This window comes from Megalops cyprinoides, chromosome 12 (assembly GCF_013368585.1).
Source record: "Megalops cyprinoides isolate fMegCyp1 chromosome 12, fMegCyp1.pri, whole genome shotgun sequence".
In the NCBI taxonomy this organism is placed as follows: Eukaryota; Metazoa; Chordata; class Actinopteri; order Elopiformes; family Megalopidae; genus Megalops; species Megalops cyprinoides.
This window is the reverse complement of record NC_050594.1, coordinates 24,439,653-24,462,946: the sequence shown is the minus strand read 5'-3', so window position 1 is coordinate 24,462,946 and position 23,294 is coordinate 24,439,653. Positions and strand designations below refer to the sequence as shown.

The 23,294-nt window shown below is 40.0% G+C and overlaps 1 protein-coding gene across 18 annotated transcripts in view; it reads right to left on the bottom strand.

Annotated features, from left to right (window-relative positions):
- The window catches only part of nrxn3a (neurexin 3a), a 333,072-nt gene that overhangs the window by 229,784 nt on the left and 79,994 nt on the right, over positions 1 to 23,294 (bottom strand). For all 18 annotated transcript variants that reach the window (XR_005005354.1, XR_005005355.1, XR_005005356.1 and 15 more), the window contains 2 exons: positions 10,798 to 11,236; positions 5,670 to 6,053 (listed from right to left, as the gene is read on the bottom strand). Coding sequence is in view for 14 of the 18 variants with exons in the window: in XM_036541921.1 (XP_036397814.1) it covers positions 5,670 to 6,053; positions 10,798 to 11,236 (823 nt within the window). In the remaining 4 variants the exon portion in view is untranslated. The remainder of the gene's footprint in view (positions 1 to 5,669; positions 6,054 to 10,797; positions 11,237 to 23,294) is intronic.

The following is a 23,294-nucleotide window of genomic DNA, read 5'->3' as shown; positions in this document are numbered from 1 at the left end:
ACATCTTGTAGAACAAACACTGCAAAAACTGTTACTGGGTATACGTCTATTTTTGTATTTGACCTGCAGGAAGGTGAGTGACTTCATAATCAAAGTTTACGCACTATTTGGAAAATTGACTTGTCAATTTTGTGCCTGAACAAGCAAGCAATACAATTTACTTGTCCTAAGGATAAGAGCTTCATGTGGAAGCTTAAAGTGGATGCGTCAATGACCTTGAAAACTGATAACCCCATGTGCTGTAGATGATACAGTAGATTAATATGGAAATTGCATAACTCTGGTAATTTCAACCTTTCTGTTATGTTTGCAATAAGCGCTTCTTCGAATAACTCTCTGGTGCAGTGAACTAATTATAGCTTTCTGGGATATAGAATAACGAGATAGACCATAGTTTTCTAAAAAGTCAGGGGATGCATAATCAGTATTCCCCAGGTTACATACAAGTAAATGTGTCGCAACTTCACACTTTACTGTATCTAATGTCGTGTCCAAACTCTATTCAAATTGCATGTGGATGTAACTTCAGTGGACTAACAGTGGAGATAACTACAGGAGTATGAAGATTAAAAATAAAACCAAGAATTTACATCTCCACAATCTCTCCTAGAGGATAAATGTACCTATTAAGCCCACTGACCCACTAAGCCCAGTGATACTTTTAACCATAAATTGAAAAAACAAAAAATGTGTATCCTGTTGACAGCTACCTTGGAATACACTCTGAAAATGTCAGTTTTTATTTCAACTTTTTTGTTAAATTAATTATGGCTATGTGTGATCACTTCCTAGTGGCTATTCAAAAACTTTTTGATCAACCAAGTATGATGCCTATGATTTCTGTATTAAGGTTACTATTTTTAAGTGTGTACTTTTTGTAAGATTAAGAGATTAATGTAATGTAATATACACTTGACCATCTGTAATGGTAATTTGAGAATGCTAATCCATCAGAGGGCTAACCCTGCTAGCTAATGTCTTCTAAGAGAGTAGCAGCCAGGTGCTAAGCACCAGGTAACACATTTGGGCAGACATCAGGGAAGGTGATAACAGTTTTGGCAGGCCTCGGTTTTAGGTTACAAATCGAAGAAAAGCACAAGCCAAGACACTGGGTTTATCTGTTGATGCTGATAAAACGGGCATTCCAGATTGGACAGGTGTTAACAGTGCCCAGGTCCTCCCTATAGTGGGGTGCCCCACACCTCAGTCATTGAGCACCAGCCTAGTGTCTTTGTGACCTATAGGAGCACACTGGGAGTGGGACTGGGAGTTAGGATAGTGAAATTCCCCAAAGCTCAGGAGGAGGGGGAAAAGATTATTTATACTACCAATTTCAAGCAGACATGTATGAGGAAGAAATTAAGAAATTATATGTTTGTATTTAAGGATACTCATATGTATGTACTCATCCATACATCAAATGTTCTGTTGTTTGCAATGATTGTTCATGCTAAACTGAGACACATCAGACCCAGAGCAAATAGACAGCGTATATACAAATGCACAACAGTAAATCTAAACACAGAGCTGAAAATTTTTGGAGGATTCAAAAAGCTGGGTGGTATATTAAAAAACATTCATTTATTTTCTTGCTCTGCACAGCATGAAAGTGGATTGCCAGCCCTGCATATTTTGACAGATGTCCCAAGCCCAGAATGGCTCCTCTGCATTTCTGTGACTGACAGCCGGACAAATGCATGTTTGTCTGTCTGGCAGGTCTGCAGATATGAACCGCACTGTTAGATATCCCCTCAGTCCAAGCTGTAATGAACGAGTCGCTCAGCTTACAGATACTAGGGCAACGTCCTGATAGATTCGGCTTGTGGCCCTGGCTGATTACAGTGAGCAGCGTACACAGCGAAAGAGCGAGGCGTATGGTGTATAATGAATTAGACACGCTTTGTTTTCCCTCTCCGGTTGAAGACAACTAACACTTTTTTTAAAGCTTCTAGGGGGCATGTGAGAGGAGGAGTTTATTTTTGGTTGGTGTGGCTGGATGTGTCTGGCGTATCACACAGCCACCAATCAACCTTTCTCTCACACAGTGGGGAGCTCCTGATTTCTCTCGTTGTATGTGTCACACAGGATGCACCTCTCATGTGATGTTGATGAAGGGCTGTTCCCTTACATTTGAGCCAGAGTAGAGGACCACAACCTGGGCTGGGTCTTGTTTTGCATGACTACAGGGCTTCTCGTAGATACAGTACAGAAAACACGTAACTTCAGTCATTGATATTTAATATAATAGGGGTGTAATGGTACACAGAAGTCACGGTTTGGTTCACACCACGGTTTAGACATCACAGTTTGGTACGAGTTCAGTACAACAGGAAAAAAGCAACAAAAAACCCCCAAATGCATAAGGCTAGGTTTCTTTTCATTTATTTTGAACAGACGGTAGTGCAAGTTACAGTCTGTTCCACCTAGTGTCGTATAGTCCCCTCTGAGGTAGTTGGTACAGCCTGTAGTGTATTAAGCAGTAAAATTTAAACAGTGAACATATGCTCTCGCATAGGTCATATTTTATGTAGGGCTGATAAAAAACAAAACGCAATAAGTCACAATCGGCTACAAAACTGAAAAGCATCTCTTGTGTTATAAAAGTAGAAAAGAAATAGAATAATAAAAAAATAAAACTTGTGCATTAGGAGGAATGTTTCAATTTGTTCCACTTAGGCTATATTTAAACATTCAAAGCTTAAGCCCAACCCCTTCCAACAACAAAAAAAAGACAAAGGAAAACATGCTTGCTAGTAGGGAGGGACTGAGATAGCAGGGACAGTCAGGTAGCGTTTTGCCAACTGGCAACTTTGGTAACTTCATTATAAAATAAAACAAGGAACTCAAACATTTTCATATTGTGCTGTATTACGCAGTTTAATGTAAAAAGCAAACATACACTCTCCCATAGGCCATATTTTATGTTGGCTAATGTCAAACAAAAAGGTCACAATAGGCTCCAAAACTGAAAAGCATCTCTTATGCTATGAAAACACTACAAAATAAACAATACGGAGCGTTTCAATTACTTCGGCCTAAGGCTGATGCAAAATAAAAGGCAATACAGAACTGACGTGAAAATACAAAATAAACACAATGTAATAAAACCAATGGAACGTTTTAACAAGGCTCGAGCACTTTTAATAAATACTTGAAGCCGGGGTCCTCTACCACTGCATATGGGCGCATAGCCGATGAAATGTATATGCCAGTTGCTCCCGTAATGTTTTCGGCCCTGTCTGCATTCGCATCTAGAGGCTGCTTAAAAGTAGCGGGGATAAGTAGTTGGACTCCTGTTTTTTCCTAGCTCCGGTGATCGGCACATCTGGGTGATGCCGTCGAATACGCGTTTAGCATGTTCGATGTGTTTCCGCATACATACCCTACAGCTGTCGAACAACGCCGACAACACCGTCCTCGTGCAAACCACCGCTCGCTCCCCATTGCTGTGGTAGCTCACTGGGAACTCAAAATTTTCCTACACAGCTGATTTAAAAGGAGCAGGCGAGTTTTCTAGTTCCTGTGTGCCATGTACACTCGCCATAGTGTGACTGACTCAGTCAGACGCCAATCAGCTTAAGCTTAAGGTTTCCTTGGGGAACTCGCGGAACCCGGGTGGTTCCGCATTACGTTCATCAATCTTCGCACATATATACTGCATTTTCTCCGTACGACTGCATGCTCCGAACTGTAACGTCCATACCGCGACGGTTCCGTACGAATACACGTAGCGTTACACACCTAATGTTTAATGATGTATATTATTCTCAGTGATCCAAAAAAAATCATAATTATAGTACAAAAATATTCAAATTACTGATGTTTTATTAAAAACCTGAGTGATAGTCAGCTATGTTCGTAACTGTGGTATGGATGGCCATGACTGCACTTTAAACATTAGCAAACCATCAATTAGAATGCTATAACACAATTATTTAATGTCTTTGAAGGCCGCTTCAATGGATCACCTTCAGTCCCATAAGGCATACGCTACCTCTCTCGTCAAATGACAGGGAAAACAATGGAATGTGCTTGCATTTCAATTGATCTTTTTATTTAAAAGCAGCATCCTGTTTATGTAACAGAGGATAGAACTGCTTTGTGTTTTGAGCCACCACACGAAGAGTTAAGATTAGCTTGCAAGTCCCCAGCTCAGACATTCTGGCTCTAGGGGGATGATGTCACTTTCAATAGCAGATGCTCAGATGCACATTTATGTTACTGACCTCTCCTACATGTACAAAATTGGATGAGGAGCCCATGCTACTTGATTTCCTCTGATTTGCAACTGAATGATCAGAGTTTCAGGCATGACCTTATGGGATAGCATACACTATGACACACTGAGACAGAAATTGTGACATGTTAATAGCAGAAAAATCAGAGCTCTGGACACACAATGCATAAAGCTTTGCTACTCATGCAATGTTAATGATGAGGGCAAAGCAGCTTTAACACTGTAGCTCTCCACTCCTGAAATTAAAATGCCATATGCTCAGCTGTCGGTGTTCTAAAAGCATTAGCCTCTATGCTGGCTGCTGCATGTTCTGCCTCCACAGTAACCATACACAGAATTTCCTACACACAAGCCTGAGAGTGCTCTAAAAATAGATTTTGCCATGATTAAAGTGAGGTTAACATAATCAGACAGCTTCTTCTTCTGCTGGGACCTCTTACCTGTGTCTGAGTTTATCTAAATTTCACTGCAAGGGCAGGCTACATTTTCATAAACTCTTTGACAGTCCCCCTTTCTATTTTTTCTTTAATGTGTTATTCCAAGACACTTCCCAGAGAGTAGCACAATTGGGCATCCTGTGTTCTGAGAATCACTGTCACTGTGTATTATATAAAAAATAACGTGCAGTGTATTAAGCACTTCTCAGGCACCATGCACAAAGTAAGAAGTAAAGGGCTTGTGTTGAAATGAAGAGCCCATTCATCCAGCTGACATGAGGACACTGTACTTTTCAGGCTGCATTTGCGTATAGACTTTGTGCTATTTTGTGAGTACAGAGCCTCTTGCCTAACGGTATAGTTATGTATTCTTTGTATTTAGAGAGCAAATCTAACTTTTAATTAGCCATTAGTTCTGGTATAGCACTTTTCATCTAATAGCTTAAACCCCCATTTGAAATGCATGACCTTATTAATCCTTACAGGAATAAACTTCCCAAGCAACATAGCAAGGCAAGTATTGGACATTATAATAACCACATGTGATGATATATCCCCAATGTACCATAAAAACATAATGCAGTAATGCAATGATGCATTTGGCAGATACTATAAACCCATTTACCCTCAAAGCTAGGTTCATTTCAGGCTTTGGCACCTATTCAGAGCACAACACAGGAGCAAAATTATTCTCTGGGAAAGGAGAAATTGCATAAATCTTTTCAACAAAGCCAACACAAACAATGCAGCCCCAGACACACTTTCCTTAACCCAGCCTCATTTCATGGAAAAAATGGAGCTTAAATCAAAGCCAACAGCCCAATCTTGTGGTGTTAATTGCTAAAAGACCCTTAAGAGACAAGCAGTCTCACTTGCAAGCAAAATATGATTATGAATAAAATACCAACAGTGGAACAGTGCAAAACACCAGTGAAAAGGCTTTTGGACTGTATCTAGAGTGTCCCAGTGGAAGCAAGTAGGGCAGGTGGACTCACCTCTCTCGCACGTTCGGGACCAGTACCCTGTGCCAGTGCAGTCGCAGATGAACCTGTTCCAGCCCTCCTTGCAGACCCCTTTATTCTTGCAGGGGTAGCTCTCGCACTGCTTCCCGCTGATCTTGTTGCAGGAGGGCTTGATCCCCGCCCCGTTCTGAGCCTCGGCGATCTGCCGGATATCCTTGCTGCGGCCGTCGATGAAAAGGTCCCGGATGCAGCCAACGTAGCCATAGTTGAGCATGGCGGTCCACAGCTCTGTGGGCAAGATGAGGCCTGCTCGGTTTTCGGGGAGCCCGCCAAGATACATGTCTCCCTCCAGGTCCAGAATCTCGCTCTCCCCACTAGCGGTGAACGGGGTGCGACGGCTATTCACTGATATTGTGCCTTGAGAGGGAGGAGAGAGATAGGAAAACATTACGGCCAGGCCATGACAGACAAGAGAACACCTCATTTTTCCTGCAGATTAAACTGACTTGCTCTGTAGAGTTTTCCTGAGTGGCCACAAGCAAACTTTTAATGATGACTGATATTAGGTGCATGAGGATTCCTTTACCATAAAATGTATTTATTAGCTTCTAAAGATGAGCCCTACCTGACCAATGAAAAGTTTTATGGGATCTGCATGTAGTATAAATGACAACACTATATATAGCATATACTAATGCCAATACGCAAAATAATGGCTTTTGCTCTCTCACTGTTTTCAGAGCCTGCCGATGCCAGGGAATTCACTAAGGACACATCTGCCACTGTCATTTCATTCTATTGGGTTTTTCATTTGAGAAACTTTTTTCAGCTATGCGTGCTACATACTGTATGTACTTCCTTTCCCTTGTCCCATTATAATGCAGTCCCTGCACTGGGAGAATGCAGGGACTAGAGGAAAGAGGAGCCCCAGGCACCTCGGTAATTCATTGCCTTTTTTTTTTTAAAGACAACTGGGTATAGCAAGAAACTGGGTTCTTTAATAAGCTCCCAGAGATACAGCCACAGAGATTAATAAAGAAAAGACACGTAAGCTTTTAACATGAGTGGAGACAACTGGGAAAGAGGGGGGGGGGGGGGAGAGAGAGAGAGAGAGAGACTGCCCCTGTAATACAGTACCCAGACTGTTGTATCACTGGATTATCCCTGTTTATGTCTCCAGCAACAGTGTTTGAAGCTGCCAAACCACCTTCAATCAGACACAGGGCGAGATGTAAAGTTTAAACAGGTCGTCCCACGTGGGGAATACCGATCAATAGGAATAATCTGTCCTGAAGTGACAGCTACTCTCTCAGTCACCTGGACCTCATTGTCTAATGGGCTGCATTATTAATATCCCGAGAGACCCCAAAGGAGCGCCGCACTATAAAGTGATATGGAGTCCCACTGATCAATTCAGCAGACACACAACAGGGCTCCAGGGCAAGCGGGGTGGGGTGGGGGCGGTTGAAGGGTTGGGAGGGGTTGTGTGGAGGAGAGAGAGAGACAGCACAGAAAACAAAGGGATGCAGATACTTGGTCAGTGTTTTCCGGCATGCTCTAGCAAAAAGTTAAATGTTGGTAAACGCAGGATTACCCAAAAGATCAGACCCCTTTGCATCAAATCTGATTATATTATACTAGAAAAGCAACATCCCCCTTTTAAAGCAATTATCAGACTTTGACAGCTATGGAGTTTAAGTGGCAAGGACACAGAACATTGATGCGAATAGTTATTTGTCTTTTTTAATGTAAATAATTGTTTGCCCCAGGTTTGCATGAAAGAATTTACATTATTAATCAACTGGTTTTATCTGACAAGAGCAAATTGCCTGTTCTGTTCTAATAACATACAGCCTAAATTTATAAAATGCATTAAATAAAAACAGCGTTACTCAGTAGCCAATAAATTCCTAATTCAGTAGTGTGTCAAATTATGGCAGCCTCTGTAACCCCTCCTTAAAGCAGTTATTGTATCTTTATGACAGCAAATGAGAAGCTGCTCAGTCATTCACTGCCACCTCTGGTTTTGAACATATCTTTGGATCTTGGAGTTCTTTCATTAAAACATAGCTAATTATATAGGGTTTTAGGCACCAACATACCCGAAAAGCAACTGATGTGATCACAATGTGCCACAACATTTAAACTTGCATGAGGTTTGGTAATGGCTTCAGTTACATTTCAGCCATCTGTATATTCAGATGCTTGCGAGAATATAAAAATGATCTATCATTTTCCACAAGCAATGTTACACATGAGATTTCATACAATTTACGGTTTATTACACTGCATTGCCACAACAAGATGTCCAAGTTATTTAGATTTAGATGTATTTATACATGAACACAGATAGTGCTTAGTAAGTTAATTTATATAAGTCTGGAGTAATAAATTATATTTTCCATAAGGTCTGTTTCAAAGAAATAATGGACTGTGCCTAATGAACATATCCATATATGTATATATATTTTTTAAAAGTTCGAATTTACTCACAGTGTGATGAGGGAGTCTTGGAACATACTGAGTTTGCTGTTATATGCCTTGTTTGTAGGATGTACTGCAGCTGAGAACTGAAATGTTTGTGACATTACCACAGCACAATTTTGTCTTATTAGTTGCCATTTTACTGTTGTAATATTATTTAAATTAATATAATTTAGCAGCCAAGTGCTTTGCTTAAAAGCATGCAATGTTCTATTATGGTTTGGTTGGCTCAAGTGTTCTGATATGCAGTACATGACCTACCTTTCAAACAAACAATAAAACACTAATGTTCTAACACTAAACCAGAGCATTTTGAGTACAGAAATGTAGCATTACCAAGATGTCTACCACAGTCTGGCACACATTTTTGTATTTTATCTGAAATACAAATACCTAACTAAACCTCACATTTACACTCAGGGGCACTTAGCAATACCTAGCCACATATATTATGTGGGATTTCCACACATTTCAACCCATTATTACCTGAGATTTACATAAAAGGTGATATCTATACCATTTTGTACACTGAAAAATGGAGTGGAGATGTCAAAACACGCCTTCACAGAAGGCCAAGTAAAAAGCGTTTCAGTGACACTTCCTCTTTACAACAAGCACCCAGGAGCATGAGGGGACACTGCCTATAATTATAAAACAGCCATATATTTTGTATTTTATTTCAAAGAAGATATCTTTTTAAAAAGATATGTTTCTTTGTAATAACTTGATAGGTCATACCAGAATTGTTTATCTTACACACAGTTTGAGGGGATCTACAGCACACTAACCACAATCCACAAAAGATTACAGTATGGCTAAGAGATGATGTGTAGGTGGAACACTATAGTACTGTACACTATGCACTATGGCAATATACAACACAGGATCAAACCTAGATTTGAGGTCATAGCATCTCCATATGAATGCACAGAGTGCTCACTTCATATTGTATAACAGCTCTCTCTACCTGAAGAATGAAGCAGAATTGGCATCTGGTATAACTACCTATGGGATATTTCTTCCAGTAAATCTCAACCCTATGATCTAAGGGCATAGGCCAAGACTGAGAGCAATGATGTTTGATTGAGAGCATTGGAGAGTTGATTGGCTTGAGTGGATTGGCTAAAGTGGGCACACTGAACTAATGAGAGGACAAGCAGATCTGTGAATTCTAAAATAAAAGATACTATCTGTTTATTTACTTAACATGACAGTATTAAAACTGATATAAATACTAATCTAACTGTTTAAGTTTGATAACCTTATTATTAGTTAAATCAAAAGTTGTCATTAAGGCAAACCCAGTGGAATCAGAGTTTATCTTTATATACTTTAGTAGAAAAGCTGCTTCCAACATGAGTAAAAGAGGCAGGAAAAATCAATTTGTCATCATTCTTCAGTAATGTATACACTATAAGCAAATATTTTGTTTCAAATGAAAAAACAAAAAACAGCATGGTGACGTCACTTAGTATGCATTATTGCATTATAAATCACGAGGGGGTCTCTCAAATATATGTAACTAAAGAAGGCAGTTTACATGGATTAATGCAGCCAAGCACTTCTTAATGGCATTTACCTGCTTGTTGCAGAGATGTTTGAAAACTTAATAGCAGAAATAAAAAATGATTAAATAGCACAACAGAAGGGCACAATCCCTAATTACATTGTCCTGTTTCCCAATCAGTCATGTACATTAAATGTTTTAACTAAATGTCTGTTCAAATTACAGTAGAGTGTACTGTAATCGAGTCCTGTGTTAACAAAACATGTTCAAGGGTTCCATTTCTCCACTGCAATTAACACCACCACAGGGAAAGTACTTGGTTACTAGTACTCTTTTTCAACATTTAAGCATTTGTTGTTATTATATTGTGTAGGCCTGACTATATTATGTTATCTATCTATGTACATACATACACACACACACACACACACACACTGTAAAATTCATTTTTTACAAATGAGACCCATTCATTACATTTAGCTGTTATACAAACTAACATATTATTTTAAAGTATCTGCCATAGCAATGGCAGAAGAAAATTGATGGAATTTCTTAATTGTTTAAATTAACCTAACTAAATGAAACAACAGGACTGATAAGAGCATAAAAATGTTTTATCTTTTAAGGTCCACATCTCTAATAACAAGAAACTTCCCTTAAGATGCCTCTTGAATCTTTCATTAAATGAAGTTTACATATTCTTATTTGTAAAATAAAAGTAGGGCCAAGCATCAATAACAATACCAGTAAACTTCAAATTTCCAACTGAGTTTTTAATTAATTGTTCATGAGCAGATTCTTACCAGAAGGCATCTCCTGGATCATCAGATTATTCATTTGCTTATGTAGTGGTTTGTCTGCATTCCACTGGCATGTGGCATGCCATCTTAGCATTTCAAAACATTAACATTATAAAAGATTCTGCCACTTTATCACACTACATTGTTTTTTCATTTTCAATCATATAGTATGTCTTTTTGAGGAGGCAACTGACATCATGTTTCAGGAATGTATCTTCCATAGCTACTGCAGATTTTACTCCTGGAGTACTGTCAATGTAAAAACATCACCCTTAGCCTATTCAAGACTTATACAACTTGCACCAGTGGCTACAGCGAAACAATCAAGCATACTTTGATGGGATTTGAAGGGTTAAGAAAGGAGACTCACCTGATCGCCCATCCCGCTGTATATCCACATGGTACCAGGCCCCATCATTGACTTTGTTCAGGGTGGCTTTGACCTTGATGGTCCCAGAGCCCATGTCCAGCAACAAATAGAGGCTGCCATCCAGAAGCTCCACAGCAAAGAAGTCCACCTTTGTGTTTTTCTGACTGCGTGGGTCCTTCCTGTCCTGGGGTTTTCCGTGGGTGAAGAGAATCAGGCCGTTGGGCTCTGAGGTGCGGAAATCAAAGGAGATGGAGCCCATGCGCTTGGTGTTCCACTTGGGGAGGCTGATGTAGGCTTCTGGCGTTTCAAAGGAAATGGGGTCCAAGGTAGGCACGTTCTCACATTTGAACACTACATCTCCCTGGATCTTCATTTTGGGGTCCACAATCCTTGCCAGCCGTGACAGCTCCAAACGGATGTCATTGTTTTTGTAAACAACCTGTTTGAATTAAAAGAGAAAAATCCATATATGATCATGTTTTAATTAGCTGCAGGATTTTATTCAAAGTGACAATGTTGTGGCCCCCTTTCAGCAAGACAGCATTGCTTTTGATATAAGTATCCATGTATCACTGCAAGCTCTGTGTGTTATCCAAGAGCAATATCTGAAGATGACATAGCTGTAAGACTAGCAGTTAACTGCAAGACAAACAACACCGGATCCTGGAACGACAGAGTACCTGTAATTTTGTACTTCAATGCAGTAATACTACAAATCCAGACTCCATGCCGCTACTATATTTCATTCACTGGTCCTGTCATTCGTGATACTATGCATAGATGTGAATTTATTTACAATTAAAGTGTGAAGGTTGTGTATGATGTGGTTATAGGAGTACTTCATTTGGCTTGGAGTCTGACGAAGGACTTGCACCTGGCCAGGGATGTAAATGAAACACATTTCTGACGGTCAATTAGCTGATAAGGGGGACTATCGAGTAGTCGTTGTATATGGAGGATGAATTATGTTCACGGTTAGGAGCGGGGTTTAGAATAAAAGTGCAGCAGTTACTTTAAGTCACTTTCGGTCATTTTAAATATGATAAGTATAATATCATGTTGATAGCAGTTTCTAACAAGATCCATTTGTTGCTAAAAATGGTACGCAACCTAGGGTAGGCTACCTGCGGTAGTATTTCAAGTTAGGGTAGCCTAACAAAGATCGATGGCTGCAGATAGGACATTTCAACAAGGTAAGACAAAACGACAGAACACCCAAAATTATTTATGAAAATCAAATCGAAGTTATGAAATGGTCCGTTACCAAGCCTTCTCTTTTTTTTTGGGGGGGGGGGGGGGTGCAAATAGGCAAATACAGTTACTTTGACACAACACAAGTTAGTTATCTCACACTGACTTTGCTAACGTTTAACTTACCAAAATGTGCTTCCTATGCGCTAATGTTACTGTTTCTATAACACGTCAAAATCATGCGAAAGTTGCTGCCTTCCAGTTGCATTTTTTGACAAGGTAGCTATAGTAGGGGTACAACAAATAAATCAACATAGTCGACTAAAATCGATGAGCAAATTAGTTGCCAATGAATTTAATTGTAGATTAGTTGGTGACATCATCGTGTTTGTTTTTCATGCTGACTTGGAATGCTCAGACATGTAGCCTAAGCTACGTTGCTTTACTGGAGTGAACAATACAGATGGCTTCACGACCAAAGACCTCAGAAGTGTGGCAGCATTTCACTCTTAACCCTTTCACACGTAACTTATTTTTTATGCTATGTTTCGTGCGTGTTACGTTACATGGTTCGTTATGTTTTCATTAGCGTTATTACGCTTCTCATAGTTTCACATAGTTAGCAATTGTGTGATTCATAACCCAATAGTCGATTATTCGTTTCAATAATCGATAGATTATTCGACTATCAAAATAGTCGTTAGTTGCAGCCCTAGTTTATAGACTATGCTATAAATTCCTTCGACCGGCAGCAAAATCTGATAAGGATGCAAAAAATGGCAGAACACCGGAAACTCAGATGGTTTGTGAAAAAGACAATGGCATTTCTCCATAACAAACATGATTAAACTATCCTAAGTTAACTTAGCCTACGTTAACTTGGTTGCATTTTAGCCAACAGAGCTAGTCTTTTAGAGAGGTAAATGTGATACCAAGTGAGAAATCACCTAACTTGATTGGTTACAACAGTAAACAAATCTAACTTTACTGCTGCCATCTTGGTCATGTGGAAAACGGCACACGGAACTCTGTTTAATAAGCCATAGTTGTTTATAAATGTAGAGTTATTTATCTTTATATTTAAAGCTAGATGCTTTACACTCCCACTGTACATATATTTTTAGGTATGAAGTATTCTAGCTTTTGCAAGCTAGAATACTTCATACCTTCGGCGTGCGCACTTGCGGCTGACCTTCAGTCAATCGACAGATTTGTTACATTCCTACAATGTATTGACAAGAATGACCGACATACCCGCCGTAATTAACTTTCCATTCAACACAAATAAAATATGCAAAAAATAATGAGATACATTGTCAAATAGATTAAATAGATACATTGTCAAATGTTTTGATCGGTTCTTTGACCATGATTTCATACAAGTCAGCAATCTACAGCAGACACCCCCTGCCAATCTTGAGTAGCTGATGGAATTTCTCTGCCGTTTATTGCGCGTTTCTCATAAAACACACATAATTTTGTTTTTGTTTTGCATGTGTCAAATAAATGACATCCTTTCCCCCTTATATTTGACAGAGGATTCTCACTTGTTCACATCAATCTCATTCTTAATACATATTATTATTATTATTATTATTATTAAGTTGTTTAATTATATATTGCAAATTGTGCAAAATAAATGACATCTGTCGGTATGCACTATACCACACGGATATTGTTTTCATTGCTCACTCAAACGCTTCTTGACGTTATTTGCGCGTCCATTTTTCGCATTTTTCATTCCTTCCTCCCTTACTCGTAACTGTGTTTATGTTTTGTTTGCACCGATGAACACCTAATTGTTACAATTAAACAACTGGTAATTGTATAATTATTCATGAGCCTGTGCAGATTGCTCGAGGTTTCATTCCAGATTGCTGAGATTTGAGTGTCTACATGGATGCCTGGACAATAACGAGTGAAATACAGGTTGACAGCATCACAGGTCACTTCAGAACCGAGTTTTAAGTATTTCATAAACTGCATTTTATAATTTGTCTACCATCAGATAAAAAGATAAATAGTTCCCAAAAGTTTAACTGCATTGGTTTGTTTCATTGGATCAAAAAATTTTGATAATTTGACCAATTAATCACCTAGCAAGGCATTTGCATTTGGAGTGATCCAAATAAACAAACCTTAATTCTTATTTTACTAACCATGTAAACAGGCAGTTCAAGATCTGAAGTTGTGCTACATTGTGTTTTATTAGTTTTTACCAACCAGCCAACCTGACTACAGTGCAGAAATAGTCTGTAGCCATGTATGATTATTCATGTGGATTTGCAGTATTCCCAGTTTTCCTGTTAGTAAACTTAAAATACTATTAATAATTGACCAGCTTCAGATCCCAGTGGGAGGCTGGTTCTTGGGCACCTGCTATGTTTGATTGTGCTATAATCCAGTCTTGTGTGCTTGTTGTTGATAACTCCATCAAGGGTGCACAATTTATGTGTGCTCAGCTGAAAATGTAAGAGTGCACTGTCGTTGGATAGGCTCATTCATTTAATGCCAGGAAAAAGGTGGCTACTTATTTATTTCTACTTTATTTGTTTACTTGATTTTTTGAGGAAATAAACTAGGTTGCTACTCTGAATGCTGTGAAGACAGGGCCAAGACACACAGTGAAGCGGTAAATGTCTCTCAGTGAAATGACATATGCGTCCAGGTCTGTTTTCCTTGATAGGTATGGTAATAGCCTGACAGATATAACCTCATTTTTCCTTTGTCATTAAAGCAAGGGGCACCATGCATGCCCTCTTCTTATTTGAAAATCTTACGTCAGAATTCAGCCCAGGCTGTGTTTTTTTATGACTATTTAACAGGAAGTTCTATAAATGTGATTAGGTTTGGAATGAAGATTAAACAATTTCATCGCTGGAGTTTATTTGTGTATTAGATCCATTTGATTGAAATCTTATTGACATTTTTTATTAGCAAAAATATTCATTACCATGAAAAGCCTTCTTTAATGGCACTTTGATCTTTGTTTTTGTCAGAAAGGTTTATAGATTTACCTGGAGGAATGCTCCCCCTGCATGTTTTCCACAGTTATCCCATGCCATGTGGTTGAGGTCAGAATGATTAACATTACACCAGGTATTTTTGATTGCTGCTCAATAAATCAGCGACATGAAAACTCCCAACTGCAATTAGTCACAAAGCCCATTAATAAATAAATAAATAAACATGCAAACAGCGACATCTGCATAAAATTTGTTGCGGTGCTCTTCATATGCAAAACTCCTCTCAGCATTATTACATACAGTAGATCCCAGTGTGCATCACTGTGAAACACAAAGACAAATCATAGAACAGTAAGTCTATATAATAGAACTGTTAAAGAACATAGATAATAAAAGAACCAAAGAGATGTGCAAGGGCCAGAATTGTAAATTGAAATTCACTGAAGTGGAAAATTGAAGGTTTTTTCCAGTTTTTTTTTTCCTTCTTTTTTTTTTTTTTCAAAGGAACACCTCTTCCTGATATTTGGGGCACAATGCTCTCAAATCCTGCAGTTTTGTTTGGGAACACAGCTGTCAACACAAAGATTTTGTAGCTTTGGGATTATAGATAATCCTGGAAGATTTGACAGTAAATCAACACATCCTTCAGGTGCCTGGAGAACTGCTGGACTGCAAGATTGTCTTTTTTTCCACAGAGGCTGAACTGTGAAATGGAGGCTCTCAGATTCCAGCAGAACCTATATCACCAGGATCATAGTATTTCCCCAGCATTTTCCTTAAAAATGTGTACAGGTTCAACATGAAGCATTTATTACCCATTCTGCAATGAAGAGGCGGTAAAAAAAACCCTCTAGAACACACCCTTGGTTGGGGATTTAAATAACATCCATCCCCCAATGGAGGGTTTGAGGGTTCTGTCAAGGATATTGCCCAAATTGGCAGAAAGAATTCAAAAGATCCTGTGGGGTAGACACATTAGATGCTTGACTGCACTTATTCTGCCCACCATCCTACATCCAAAGTCATTACGAGCTTTCAAGATGCTTCTGCCTCACACTAATTAAGGTTGTATAAGAGCTTGAATTTATATATTCTACTGTCAGCAAAGCTGTTTATATAAGCATTTAAATGTGATGTGCTTAATTTCAAAATCAATTCAGGAATAAAAATAACATGGACTGAGCATTACAATCTCAACCAACCCAAAGGTTGCAGAGGCACTGAGTTGTGTTTTATGAGAATGAATACAAGAATAAACTGGAAAGTACCAGACTGGCACCAGATACATTAAACCCAAGAACCCGGTCATAAAATGGATGCATTTGTAAATACTACTTTCCAAAAGGAGCAATAAATTTCATTTCCAGAGTTCACAGGCCTGAGATGTTTATTTAATAATTATGGGATCAAGGTATTTACAAGTATATGATCTGCCCATTGTAAATAATGTTAGTGATCAATTATTATTGACGCATACACAATTAATTTGTAATTAATCAATGAAGAACAATACAGCTGCATGGGCAATGGGGTGAGAATGTGTTCCTCCTAATTTCTCCCAAGTTTTATTTTAAATCAGTTTTTCTGTCTCATGATTTTAAAGAAAAAGCTTTTGTAATCAAAACATGGGCTGTAATGACTCTATAAAAATATATGTTCCATCTCTCCAAGGAGATGCAGTATTGATCTAGCTGAAGGAGAAATCCACAGACTTAGATTTATTTCTTTCCTTAACTGCTACAGCGTACACTTGGAGTTCAATTGATCTATCCTCTGAGCATATTTTCTTGTTTTTAAATGCATATACTAATATCCTACAGTATATAGGAGTATAATTAGTGTATACAATTATACTATAATATAATTAACTAATGTCAAATGCAATACCTTCTCCTTCAAGTAAATAAACAGGGATATGCAATCCACCCCACATGCAAAATAACATTAAAGCAGAGTAATATATGTAGCTGTCTAAAGCAAGCCCTAGTCCCTACTTACAGATATCCGTTGTCACCAAGGATGCTAAAATGACCTTGAGAATTGTACATGACAGCAAATCTCCCTATGCTGATTGAACAATGATTATAATTATTTGTTACATAGCTGTTCCTATTTATTCCAGAAAAGTTGACCTGATGCATTTTTCATTATCTAAATCAAATCTCCTTTCTGCAATTTCTCACCATCAGAAAATCTGCTGTTGTCTCTGACACAAATTGGTACTGTGCAATTTAGCCACTCTAAAGCCTTGTCATTTGGAGTCTTCAAACATCATATAAAATGTCAAATCATTTCTTTCAGCTTAACTAATGAGCCCAAACCCATCAGGGTCTTTCCATTCTCATTTCTGACCTGGATTAATGTTTGGGATAAGCAAACTTTTTATGCTTTTTCCCCCTCCATGCAACCCTATCTGGACTCGCCAATTGTACGTTAGGCTCCTTTCACAGCGACAACCTCTGCACTGGTACAAAAGCACTGAGGCGAGATGAAGGCAATCCTCCAATATACTCACACACAGCCAATGGCTGTTTTTCACACTTTAAGTCGCACAGAATGCAACGGTGGAGTGGACACTCGTTGGAGGACAGGCACTACTCGACTAATGTCATCCATGCATCTTACAGGTGCCTGTGAAATCACAGGGTGCCTGAGAGCAGTGAGATGAGGAAACCCTGGTCAACCTTCCCACCCCTATTCCTGGTCAAAAAAGCCAGCTTTGTCCGTTGGAATGTAATTCCGGTCATTGTCAGAAAATGACACAGACAGAGTAGAGCCTGTGCAACAAGGCTCTGTCTACATTTAAAGCAAACACCTAAGCAACTGAGCCACTTGGAACCCCAGGATGTACACTTTTTAAACAACCAAACTACGATTCATAATCAACTTTATCTAAGCAAATAGCTGTTGATAAATGGTAAATGGCAGTTTAAATACAAATTCTGTGGCCTGTTGGTATTGCATGCATTCAGGAAATGCCCTCTGTGCCAAAATCATGTAGAGAGAAAACAGCAATAATAGCAACTGAAGACAGATTATGATCCAAGAACTAAAGGAAACCCTTTGTTGGAGCCACATAATTCCCTATTCACAGTTCCAAAATTACATACTGAAAAAAAAATCAAAAATGTCAAAAAATAAATATCTCATAAGGCAAATAATTAGAAATTGACAAGTCACCTTTTACTTGACATTTGTATAATGTATCAGAACTTAAACATCTGGTCTATGTTTTATCTGAAGATTCCAGATGCTGGGTGCAGGTTTTCATGAAAATAAGACATTACAGGTGCGAAAATAAGATAGGAATTATACCACAGATCTCCAAAGCCCAAACTGAAACAGACATACTTAGAGCATCCGTCTATTTAAAATCATCTCTGTAACATTAAATGGATGCATTCATGGGTGAACCTGAGGATTTGCTGTGTGTGGAGTGAGAAATAAATGCGTTTGAATCAGAGAGGATGGAGCAGAATTTCATTAAGGTGTTATCATCCCTTGCAGACCCGCTGAATAAAAAATGGCACCCAAAGATTTCAGTGACCTGCTCGGGGTTTCACCGCACAAGAGGGAAAGACAAGATATCAACAAAAAAATCTATTTTCCACACACCTTTCCACAATGAGAATGGCTCCTCCCATCACAAAAATGTCGCCAAAAGTAATACTTCCTCCACAAAAGTGAATTTCTTTATGGGAGGATCAAACATCTCAAAGTAGGGTGTAAATCATTAAAACATTGCAAAAGAGGAGGGGGAGAAAATAGACAATGCTGGTTAGAGCCTTGACATGTTTTTGTGTGAATGCGTTGGAGGAATGGCTGCTCTCTCTCTCGCAGTCCAACACATACAGAGAGGCATGATGTGAAACCCGTGCGTCTGTGCCCTGGTCTGGCTCCAGCGGTTGGTCGATGACATGCACATTAATCATCGGCAGCAGTCTGCTCCACCTATAAATCTCTGCCTACAGGCCTTCCCACCACTTTCAAGGAATTAATGGCTCCCGGGTCAAACTGAAGAAAACTTTGAAATTGGTATAGATTATTCACCAGTCAAGGATGCCCAATGGCATTCTAATGATATTTGCATGGGTAATTTAGAGATACTCGCACTGCTGAAAGGAGGAGTACCTTGGTACCGGTGTAAAAAATGTCAGTGGCATGTTACTGTGAACGTGAAATGTGCTGCTGCATAGCTGTGTCATCTCTCTTACCACAGGAACAACTCCAGGACACAAATTGTGGCAGTTGCTAAAACTTTTAAACTTGATCCAAATGATTAAATGTCCTGTCTTATTGTATGTAGACCAAACAGTCCAGAAATGCCTCCGTAATTGAAATTACATTCTTATATCAACATGTCGCTGCTAAAGGAATTCTTAAAAACAACAAGTAAAACTCCTGAGTAGCTCAGTTGTTAAAGTGCTTGCCTTGAGTACAAGCTGAGCTCTACAGACCTAGCCAAGGATGACTAGGAGCCCACTACAACAAACTGGCTCCGTTCCACTGGGTCTATGGGTGGGTATGTCAGTGGGAGTTGGTCATCTCACTGCTCTCAGGCACCCTGAGATTCATCATCCATGATTCAGTAGGGTAATTGCATTCCTCCAGTGACAGTGAGCTCCAACTGCAGTTTGCTGCGTGACTAGTAGTGTGAAAAATAGTAGCTGGCTGCATGCAAGTTTGCTTTTCTCCTGCCACAGTGCAACTGTGCAAATAAAGAGGTTGTTGTGGTAAGAAAGCCTAGTATGCAAAAATAAGGTTGCATAAAGGGAACAGGGGGAATAGTAATCAATAATAAGGTATTTTCATCACTAGTAGTACCAGTAGTGCTAGTAATAATAGTAGTATTAATCAATATCTAATAAAAAGTCGTGGTCTGTCTTTGATGTGCTTCTCTCTAAGGAAGTATGTTTTCAGTGGCTTTGAAAAAGTGTTTTGCTTTTCTCAGACCTGAAAATGCAACTTGTTGTATTTTTCCTTTTGCTCCCTTTGATTTAAACTGATGGTACTGTATGAAGGTCCATTTACATCTAGGATCCAACTTGGTCAGCTGCTATTTGCCACTTACTGTTTACTCAAAGCTGGTTACAGCTGACTGTTTTATTTTATTACAATGGCTGTATTATTTCTGCATGTTGTCATATCTGTAATGACAAAAAAAACAATCATAGAAACAGTTGCTGTTGAGTGTTTTATCGTGAAATGTTTCCACTGAGTTCCACGTGTTCCTTTGTCCTATAGAAACCTCACAGATGAGATAAAAAAAAAAATAAAAAAAACACAAGCTGTCACTCTTAACACTCCCTGGCAAGAGTGTTACAGCTATCAGGGAGGCAGCCCAACAACAATGTGATGTCCCACAAGCCCTGTCACATGACCCTAAGAGCCACAGAGCCATGTACAAACACAGTGGAAGTCAACTGGTGAGCAAAGTTCACATATACACATAATATGTGTTATATATTTCCTCTGTTTTTTCCACCTAATACAGCCTGTTTCAATTCCCAGCATTGAGCCACACACTGGAAATGGCTACAGCTGTTTCTCTGTCGTACCAGGTTTCCCGTTTCAATCTGACGCCAAATATTAACTTTCCTACAGGGTTGATCTAAATGGATCAGCTGGAAATGGGCAGGGCCAGGCCATCTGCTGACGCTGGCCAGTTCTGATGGGCCAGACTCCAGCAGATGGCATGGGAATCACTGATCTACGGTAGCTCAGTGGGCTGCGATTTGATTCATCATCTAAGCATGGAGGATGAAGGGTTGAGATCACGCCTGCTCTAGCAGGTCAAACATTCAAATGGGGGGCCACACGGGGTAAAGAGTGCTGCGACGCTCAATGACAGCGTTTAGAGTGTCTACAATAATAAGCGAGCGTCGTCCCAGGGTAGCCACATGGCAAAGCAAACTCTGATTAATCTTCTCCATGCAGTGGATATAATGGAATAACCAGACTGTCACTCAGAGCAACGTGAGTGTTGCTCCTCTTCTTTTCTCAAAGGCAGCCTGCCCAGTCCTTTCAGATAATGAGCAAGATCCCCATAGTGACAGTAGACCGTTTTCCCTGATTTGAGTAGTAAATATAATCAAACTCATTTCTTCTATGTGTACGCTGTTTGTAACAAGATCTCTGTTTTTTTAAAATAACTGTGATCTACACACATCAATATAACTGACATGTTTACATGGTAACTCTTTGTGGATTGATGGAAATAGTATCCCCAAAAGCAAAATTTCCTCTGCCTGCTTTCTATTCATTTGTTATTGTAATACTAAATCAATTCCACAGGGTGGTGTACTTTCCAAGCCACAGTAAGAATTTAGACATTACTGTGTGTCATAGAAAGAGAGAAAAGAAAAACACAGGTATGGTGTGCAGCAGTGAAGGACCTGTCATCTTGCATAAAATATAACCATGTCCTGGTTACATAACACAGAACACAGTTGTGTGGTGAAAATAGAAGTCATTTATATTACAAGAGGTAACGACAATAATGAATACAGTGAGCAAATTTGCTTTCCCAAATCCCAGTCTACACTGAAAAGACATCCTGCAGTTCAATGGTAATGTGCAAAACAGCATCACAAACTGTTTTGTGTTGTATAAGTACATTTGAATATAGGGAATTTTTTTTATCGCTAGCAGGTCATCAGTAAAGACCCAGTCTGATGAAGCTGCCTGTCCTTTGGTGGTAGAGAGGTTGCTGCTTAGTGGCTTGGACTCGGTGTTTACAATATACAGCGCCTGGAGAAGTGGGAGAGTCAGACTGTGGACTACAACTTGCCACAGGCAAGTACAGTCATTTGCCATAGCCCTCTGCTAAGCCTGTCCTCATTCAACTGCACCAAGTGTTATGGCTGGTGTGGGTGCCTCATCATTCCAGAACATGACCTTTCATATTGTTTCAGGACTCAGATACTCCATTATTTATTGTTGTTATTTATTGTTGTACTGCACCCTCGTCTTCTTCTATGGACATAACCTGTGCGGTTTCTAGTTCCACAAGTGTACCTTGATGAAAGGTGCAATACAACACCAGTGTCTTGCCCTGGATTTTAAGTGAATTCAATATTTATTCCAATTTATCCACTGCGTAGCTATTGCTAATATAGAACCAAATTGATGCCAGAGTTACAAAACACTTCCCTGCATTGTTTGAGAGCAGGGAGAAACATAGCACGAAGCGGCAGATTAATATTGATAGTGGTGTGTGGAGAATGAACCATAATAAGCAGAAAAGAGCCAGTGCAGATTTTTTTCTTTTCAAAAATGAAAGAACATCGACAAGGTGACATTCTATTACGATGATCATTATGGGCAGATCACTTTCATGTGGAAAGTTCTAGGAGGGAGGGGAGATGATGGGGTGTTGCCGTCTGAACGGGCCAGGCTCAGTTGGTGGAGGGGTGGTGGCGTCCACGTGGGTACGACCGGGCGGCAAATCACATAAATTACCGCCCTTGTCAGAAGTCGAGGAACACCATCAGGTAGGTCAGAGCTTGGCGCGGGCGACCTTGGCGGCGGGGTTAGCGACGACGGTTGCTCGGAGAGTGGGGGGGGGGGGGGGGGGGGGGGGGAGGGAGTGTGTGTCAGAAATAAAAAAGCCAGCCCGGTGCAGGAAGTAGGGCAGAGGGGGATTATTTGGCTCTTGCGCACATCCCCTCTGCGAGATGTTGGTACGGGGGAGTGAAGGGGGGTGGGGGGGGGGCACGGAAGAGGCGCGAGCGAGTGACGGCAGCAGTTCATTTCCTGCTCAGATCGGCGTTGGACAGCCTGGGAGAGTACAGTGCCTCTGACAGCAGCTCTGGGGTAAGATCTTGTGCCAGGCTGCCTGCCCATCTGTACTGGGGTGGGGGAGCTGACGACAAAGCTCCTCCAGCATGAGAACGCGGCAGGGCTAAGACTGCAGCAGCCAGCTTCGCTCCTTAGCCAGGGGATGACATCACCGTTTCAGCATGGTGGAGCCGGCCAGGACCAGCGCTAAGGGATCCCAAACAATGCTGAACCACATGCACAGCCAGTGATGTTTGCTGGGAACAACAGACGTTCACATCTGAATAAGCATATTAGTGCTTCTTTTTACTTACAAAAAATTCTCAGCATTACTGACCTAAATCCTACCAGTACAATGTGACCGTGATTGGCTTCAAAAAGCCAGTCAATCTGATTTCAGGCTGACAAAGTGTACACTGTAATTATGAGGGGGGGGGGGGGGGGGGGGGGGGTGGGCTTGGGGGGGGGGATCTTTGATCTGGCTTCCATGGATACCGTGGAGCACCTTGTTCCTTCTTTTAGTGCAGCTGGCGAAAGCATTGCACAGCTAGCAGTTACATC